Genomic DNA, 7,308 nt, shown 5'->3' with positions numbered 1-7,308 from the left:
TGGTTTTTGGGTTCTTGCTTACATCGAGCACCATGGCGCTGTGTATTACTCCCCTGATTGGTGGCATGTTTGCCAATGAGATGCCCTCAATCATCCTCTCCACGTCTTCAATCAGGGCAACATCGCACCGAGAGACGGAAACCTTGGCTCCGTGTGCAGCGTCGGCCTCCTTGATCATCTCAGCCACCTTGGGCGAGACGGTGTCGGAACGAGACACAACAACCAAGTGCCTCGCCCCCTTTTCCGCCATCCACTTGATGATACTGCGGCCGATTCCACCCGTCCCGCCGACAACAATATACGTAGCATCAGCCTTGAACAGCCGATCAAAGGTTCGCGGCGAGTACGTCGCCTTGACCAGGTCGCCCGGCGCGGCGGTCACCAGGATCTTGCCGTGCGCCTTGCCGGCCTGCAGGGTGCGGAAGGCGGCCTCGACGTCGGAGACGCTGAAGAGCGTGACGGGCGAGATGGGCCGGACGGCGCCGTAGCTGAGCAGGCGAAAGACGTCGTCGAGCAGGCGGCGCATGACGCGCGGGCGCTCCTTGGCCACGAGGGTCAGGTCCACGGACGCAAAGGTGGCGTTCCGGTCAAAGACGGCCATGGCCAGGCCGGCGTTGGCCAGGATGCTGCGCTTGCCGATCTCGACGAAGCGGCCGAACGGGGCCACGCACTCCCACGTCTCGCGCAGCGCGTCGCCCGCCAGCGAGTTGAGCACCACGTCCACGCCCCGTCCGGCCGTGGCGCGCTGGACGGCGGCGGCAAAGGACGCGTCGCGGCTGTAAAAGATGCGGTCGCCGCGCACGCCGTACGTGTCCGTCAGGAAGGCGCGCTTGGCGGCGCTGCCGACGGTGGCGTAGACGTCTGCGCCGACCATCTGCGCGAGCATGACGGCCGCCTGCCCGACGCCGCCGGCCGCCGCGTGGATCAGCACCGACTCGCCCCTGCGCAGGTTGGCCACGTCAAAGAGCCCGTAGTAGGCCGTGGCGAAGACGACGGGCACGGTGGCGGCCGACTCGAGCGTCATGTCGTCGGGTACGAGCGCGGCGCTGGTGGCCTTGCAGCGCGTGTAGCTCGAGTAGGCGCCCTCGGAGCTGGCGCAGACGCGGTCGCCCAGCTTGAGGTCGTGGACGGCCACGCCGACGGCCGCGACCACGCCCGCGCACTCGACCCCCAGGTACGGGGACGGCACCTCGCCCATCGACACCATGATGTCTTTGAAGTTCATGCTCGTGACCTGGACTTGGATGAGGATCTCGTCCGGGTTCAGCGGGCTGGTGGGCGTGTTGACCAGGTCGTCGGTGAAGTGCAGCGTGTCGAGGGCTCCTTTGGTCCCGGCCACGAGCTTGAGTGGTCTGCCTGGCTGGTGGAATGGTTGCGGGTAAGGGGCTGTTGCGACGTTGGTGTGCTGCTCGACAAAGGCGTCGAGGGTGGCGTCGTTGCTGACGCGGGCTACGCTGAGGATGCCGTCTCTGGCCTGGAACTCCATGTCTGGGTCGCCGTCTTGGATAGGATCTTGGCCGGCGTTGGGCCTCTTGCCAAAGACGTGGCAGGCAACCTCGGCGATCAAGTTGCTTTCTTCAGCGGGATCCCGACTGGCCCTGCCGTCCAAGTCCAGTGTGGCAAACTTGATGCCTGTTTCGGACCGCACGGTTCTTGCCAGACCGAATACCATGCCGAGCCGGGGATCCGTAGATTCGGTGTGGGCCCCTCTCACGACCCAGAGGATGCCCTTGGCATTTAGGATGAGGCGTTGGACAGCGGCAAAGCCTGCAGCGTTGATAGATGCGAGGAGCGGCGACCCATCTAGTTCTGCAATGACTATGCAGATTTTTCCAGCATATGGACAGGTCTCCGTTCCTTCTGGGCAGACAGTTTCGAGGGAGCAGGAAGTAATGCATTGTCCGTCGCTGTTGGAAATATGCTTTGAGAGCTGCTGCTTCAGGTTTTCTGCCAGGCTGGTAGTATTTTGCAGGGTCGGCGGTCCAACGATTACTATGTTGTCAGATATTTCCCAGTCGGTGTTTTGTGCTGGGGTTTTGATTTGTTCGATATCAACCTCATCGTTGACGCCGTTTGTTGCGGGTGACGTTGCGTCCCGGTCAGCTGAAGCTAAAGATGCTTCTTCACCATATAGAGGAACCCACTCCATCTTATAGCATAGCTCCCTAGCGACCCCTTGGTCAACATGATGGGCCCCGGCGTCATGGATCGGGTCCAGGACCAGCCCCTCCATAGAAATCAACTCTGATTTACCCTCAACGTCCGTCGCAAACATTGATATTTTGGTAGAGCCGGGGCTGGAAAAGTCTGGATTCCCACTGCCATACACACGCATCCTGTCGCCAGGCTTGGAAACATGGCTGCGAAGATGCCCTGATATGCAGAGGCTCTTGAAGAAGCGGGGCATGAATAATGAAGACAGCTTCCCTCTTCCGGCACCAACCAGAACCCAGGCAGCATGCGTGAACTGGTCCAAGAGGGCCGGGTGGATGTGCACAGGCGGTTCGAAGCCCTTGGGCATGGTCCTCGCCGTGTCAGGCACGACCACATCGGCGGTGCAGGCAGTGTCGCTGGCCGAGCAGTTCTCCATGGAGCGGAACTCTCTGCTGTATTTGGCCGTCACCCCTTCGAGGTCTTGATAGATGTCCTCGGCACTTACTGCCTGGGTGCAGGCTTGTGTGATGTCGTGCTTCTTGGCCTCAAAGCACGCGGCCTCGTCTGCCTTGGCGTCGTGGACATTGTTCACCTGACCCGGCACGGCCGTGCTGGCGGTTCTAGGGGTGCCCGGCCTGTCGCCCAGCGCTCGCGACGACTTTTGCTCGACGCGGATGAGACCGCGGCAGTGCTCGATCCACTCCCTCTCGCGGTTCCACGAGAAGATGCGGAACTCGTCCCAGGTGGTCGACGACTCCCGCGTGCCCTCCGGGTTCGGACGCATGGTGATGTTGATCTCTGCATCGACGCCTTCCTGAATGACAAACGGCCTGCTGATGGTGACGTCGCGGAACACGTACTTGTCGATGCTCTGCTGCCTGTCCTTGTCCTTGTCCTGGTCCTCGGCATCCCCGCCGCCGCCGCCGCCGCCAACGTCCTGCCTCTGTGCCGCCCCGGCCATGACGGCCCTCTGCGCCGCCGCCTCGACCGCCATGCTCAGGTAGCCGGCCATCGGGTACACGATCATGTCCTGCATGACGTGGCCCCTGACCCACGGCATGTCGTCGGTGCGGATGACGTTGCGCCAGGTCGGCTCCAGGTCGTTGGACCAGTCGGCCAGGCTGCCCACCACGTCGTTGCGCGGGAACCGGCGGAACAGGTGCTGGCGCCCGATCCGGCTCTCGTACCAGTACCGCGTGCCGTGGTCCCACGCGTACTTGGGCATGTCGCTGAGCACCTTGGGCGCCCGCGCCGTGGGGACGGGGAAGTTGACGGCACCCATGTCGAGGGCCCGGCCGTGTGTGAAGAGCGCCGCCGCGAGGGAGAGCGTGGTGTCGACGGCGTCTTTGTTGCGGACCAGCGAGGCGAGGTACGTGGGTTTCTTGGAGAGCCCGTCGATGGATTTGAGGATCTGCTTGGCGGGGCCTTCCAGCGCCGGGTGCGGGCCGATCTCGACCAGCACGTCCACGTTCTCCCTGCCCTCTGCCGGGGTGCACATCGCCGTCAGGGCTTGGGAGAACAGCACCGGCCGCGTGAGGTTCTGGACCCAGTACGAGGTGTCGAGGACGGCCAGGTCGCGCACCCGCTTGCCCTTGAGCGAAGAGTAAAACTCGACGACGTGCCGACCCTCCTTGGGCTTGAGGTCTGCTCCCTTGGGGTCCAGCGGCCCGACTGCAGCCCCGTACCAATCCGCCACCAGCTCCATGTGGTGCGAGTGGTATGCCGTCTCGACCCGCACCCGCCGGTTGAAGAGCTGCTTCTCTTCCGCCATGGCCTGCAGCTCCTCCACGGCCGCCACGTCGCCCGAGGCCGTGATGCTGCCCGGGCTGTTGACGCACGCGACGACCACCCTCCGAGCCGGGTCGGGCGCCATGGTCTCGATCATCTCCGAGACCTCATCCGACCCGGCCCCGACCGCCAACATGCCGCCCTCGAGGTCCGGGTGTGCCGCCTTGAGCTGCAGCACCGACTGGCCTCTAAAGTACGCGATCGCCGCGCACTCGCGCAGCGTCAAAGCGCCGGCTGCGTACGCGGCGCCGATCTCCCCGCTCGAGTGCCCAACCACCGCGTCCGGACGAACCCCCCAATCCCGCAGCAGATCCACCAGCGCCAGCTGAACGCCCGTGCAGCCGGGCTGGCTGAGGTCGGCGTCCGAGATCCTCGACGTCCTGGCGTCCTTCTCGGCCAGCTCCTCGACGAGGCTGAAGCTGGCGCCGAGCCGGGAGAGGCAGGCGTCGAACGCCTCCAGCGAGGCGCGGAACACGGGGTACGCCGCCATCAGCTCGCGGCCCATGGCGTGCCACTGCGCGCCCTGGCCGGTAAACACGAAGCCGATCCGCGGGGTCCGCGTCGACCTGATCGGGTTGGCCGGACACGACGTGAAGCCGGAGGTCAGGGCGGTGCTGTCGGACCCCACGACGGCGTGCTTGTACGGCAGCAGAGACCGGCGCTGGCCGAGCGTGTAGGCCATGTTGGGGAGCACGGCGCTCTGGAAGGCGATGGGCCGCCGCTCGATGTAGAAGGTGATGTTGGCCATTTGCTTGGCGAGGGCTGTTTTGCTGCTGGCCGAGACTACAAAGAGCCGCTTGGGCTCGACGTGCTTGGATGGCGCCTGGTCGGGCTTGGGCTTTGTTGTGGGTTCGGTGGTGATGGTGGTAGTGGCAGTGGCAGTGGCAGTGGCAGTGACAGTGGCAGGCGTGGTAGTGGCAGGCGTGGTAGTGGCAGGCGTGGCATCGTGGATCATGGTAGTGGGAGCTGCATCAGCCTCTGGACTCTGCACTTCGGCTTCGTCGCCATTCACCACTTGGTCTGCCTTTTTCTCCTCCTCCTTCTTCTTCTTCTTCTTCTCCTCCAGCAGCCCCTCGAGACTAAGGCCCTCCTGTCCAGGTAGCCTGAAGGGTGCTTTCTTGGTTTTGACCCTCGGCGGCGCAGCCAGCACGGCATGTGCGTTGCCACCTCCGAAGCCGAAGCTGTTGATGCTGATGTACTTCTTCCCCCTCGGCCAGGGCATGACCTTGCTGGGGATCTTGACACCCCACTCATCGAACGGGATCTCCTTGTTGCCCTCTCTGAAGTCGTGGTTCGGGAGTATGTAGCCCCTCTCCAGCATCATGGCAGACTTGATCAGGCTGACGATGCCGCTGGCGCCCTCGAGGTGTCCCACGTTGGTCTTGACGGATCCGACCAGCAAGGGGCGCTGGGGGCTCCTGTCCTCCCAGAACATTTCGTGCAGCGCCTTCATCTCCAGCGGGTCGCCGACTTTTGTGCCGGTGCCGTGGGCCTCGACGTAGCCGCAGTCGCGGGGGTCGAGCCCGTTGTCGGCGTAGACCTTGCGCATCAGGGCCAGCTGCGACTCGCCGCTGGGCATGGTGATGCCGTTGGTGCGGCCGTCCTGGTTCACGCCCGAGCCGACCACCAGGGCGCGGATGTTGTCGCCGTCGCGGAGCGCATGGGCCAGCGGCTTGAGGATGACGACGCCGGCGCCCTCGCCGCGCCCGAAGCCGTTGGCGCGCGAGTCGAAGGCGTACGACCGCCCGTCGCCCGACAGCAGGCCGTTGGACGACATGGCGACGAAGTGGTCGGGCATGAGGTTGAGGTGGCTCGAGGCCAGCACCACCAGCGACGAGTCGCCGCAGCGCAGGCTCTGCATGGCCAGGTGCAGGGCGGTCAGGCTGGACGAGCAGGCCGTCTCGACCGTGTGGCTGGGGCCGCGAAAGTCGAAAAAGTACGACACGCGGTTCGCCATCATGGTCGGCGCGTTGCCCGTGCTCTGGTGCATGGGCTGCGTCTCGAGGTCGCGGAGGTTGTTGAGCTCGTAGTCGGTGAACGACCCGCCCGCGAAGCAGCCCACGTTCCTGCCCGAGACGCTGTGCATCGGGATCCCCGCGTTCTCCAGCGCCTCGTACGTGCACTCGAGGATCAGCCGGTGCTGCGGGTCCATGGCCACCGCCTCCCGCTCCGTGATCTTGAAGAAGGGCGCGTCGAAGACCGCGACGTCTTCGCTCAGGAAGCAGCCCCCGACCGGGTTGAAGCAGCCCAGCCGGTCGGGGTTCGGGTGGTGGTAGCCTTCCTTGCTGAAGCGGTGCGCCGGGATCCCGCTCCATCCGCTGCGGCCGAGGCAGCACAGCTCGTAGAAGGCTTCAGGGTCAGACACGCTGCCTGGCAGGCGACAGGCCATGCCGACGATGGCCACGGGTTCATACTTGGGTCCGGTTGGTGGTGGAAGCTTGCCGTGTCTTGTGTCTTGGGTGGATGGAATATTGATGGTGGGTATCTGACTTGATGTTTTGATGTTGCCGTTGGTGCCGTTGGTGCTGTTGGTGCCGTTGGTGCCGGCGACTCCATTCGAGCCAGTCCCATTACTGTTCATGTCGGCAGCCTGCGTGGCATCAACAAGGTTCTCGCCCAGGGCAGCCTGTTCGACGGCTAGACCGGCTTCCAAGAGAGGCAGAGGCCCATGGGCTGGCGATGCCGGAGTTTCAAGTGGGGTGCCCACTGGAGAACTCATTGTTTCCGAGGTCGACGTGTCATGGTCGACGGCATGACTTCTTGGAGATTCATGGCGTCGACCATTTGTCTCATCCTCTGGATTAATAGCAATAGGAGCCATCTTTGCAGCCAGAGCACAGAACCAAGTACTTATGAAATAAAGGCTCCTGGTCGAGTAGCTGTCTTTGCTACTCTAGGCTGGCGAGTGGCGTTTGTCTGTCGAGGCTGTTGTCTCCAATGGGTTCTGCACTATGAGTTTTTTTTTTTTTTTTGGGTAGCTTCTCACGTAATGAGACTACATACTTTGAGCAAAAGAATATCTTGAACAACCAAACTGTTGTGAAACAGTGCTGACTGGAATCATTGAGCCACGGTAAGAAGCAATTGTCATCATTCACGAGGAATCAGGCCGGACTTAAGTGTCGTGATTATCGCTCTTGATTCCGTGCTCCATTAGGACACCTTTCTTTTTGCCGCCATACTCGGTCCCTTATCTCGATCCTCCATAGATCAAGACAGAAAAGATGTTTGTTTTCCTTGCAGCATATGCCCCCGAGTTGTTCCTCCATCTCCCGCAGATCCTTATCAAACCTCAGTTTGGGAACGGTAACTTTCGAAAAAAAAAAAAAAAAAAAAAAAAAAAAAAAAAAAAAAAAAAAAAAAAAA

At 62.3% G+C, this 7,308-nt stretch overlaps 4 protein-coding genes across 4 annotated transcripts in view; 3 read left to right on the top strand and 1 right to left on the bottom strand.

Moving 5' to 3' along the window:
• PpBr36_04237 (uncharacterized protein) overlaps positions 1–1,741 on the top strand; it is a gene marked incomplete at both ends in the record, with an annotated part of 2,676 nt that extends 935 nt beyond the window's left edge. The window contains one exon of the mRNA XM_029891400.1: positions 116–1,741. Within this exon, the coding sequence (XP_029750283.1) occupies positions 116–1,741 (1,626 nt within the window). The remainder of the gene's footprint in view (positions 1–115) is intronic.
• Positions 1–6,763, bottom strand: part of PpBr36_04235 (uncharacterized protein) — a gene marked incomplete at both ends in the record, with an annotated part of 7,741 nt that extends 978 nt beyond the window's left edge. The window contains one exon of the mRNA XM_029891398.1: positions 23–6,763. Within this exon, the coding sequence (XP_029748976.1) occupies positions 23–6,763 (6,741 nt within the window). The remainder of the gene's footprint in view (positions 1–22) is intronic.
• PpBr36_04236 (uncharacterized protein) lies at positions 2,459–6,436 on the top strand (the record flags this gene model as incomplete). Its single annotated transcript, XM_029891399.1, has 2 exons — positions 2,459–4,960; positions 5,045–6,436. 2 exons carry the CDS (start codon positions 2,459–2,461, stop codon positions 6,434–6,436), a joined length of 3,894 nt encoding a protein of 1,297 aa, XP_029750284.1.
• Positions 6,764–7,166: 403 nt separating the features above from the next.
• Positions 7,167–7,308, top strand: part of PpBr36_04234 (uncharacterized protein) — a gene marked incomplete at both ends in the record, with an annotated part of 481 nt that continues 339 nt past the window's right edge. Inside the window, one exon of the mRNA XM_029891397.1 lies at positions 7,167–7,248. Within this exon, the coding sequence (XP_029750282.1) occupies positions 7,167–7,248 (82 nt within the window). The remainder of the gene's footprint in view (positions 7,249–7,308) is intronic.

This window comes from Pyricularia pennisetigena, chromosome 6 (genome assembly GCF_004337985.1).
Source record: "Pyricularia pennisetigena strain Br36 chromosome 6, whole genome shotgun sequence".
NCBI classification, from domain to species: domain Eukaryota; kingdom Fungi; phylum Ascomycota; class Sordariomycetes; order Magnaporthales; family Pyriculariaceae; genus Pyricularia; species Pyricularia pennisetigena.
Note: the sequence above shows the minus strand (reverse complement) of the source record. Positions and strands in the feature narration are given on the sequence as shown.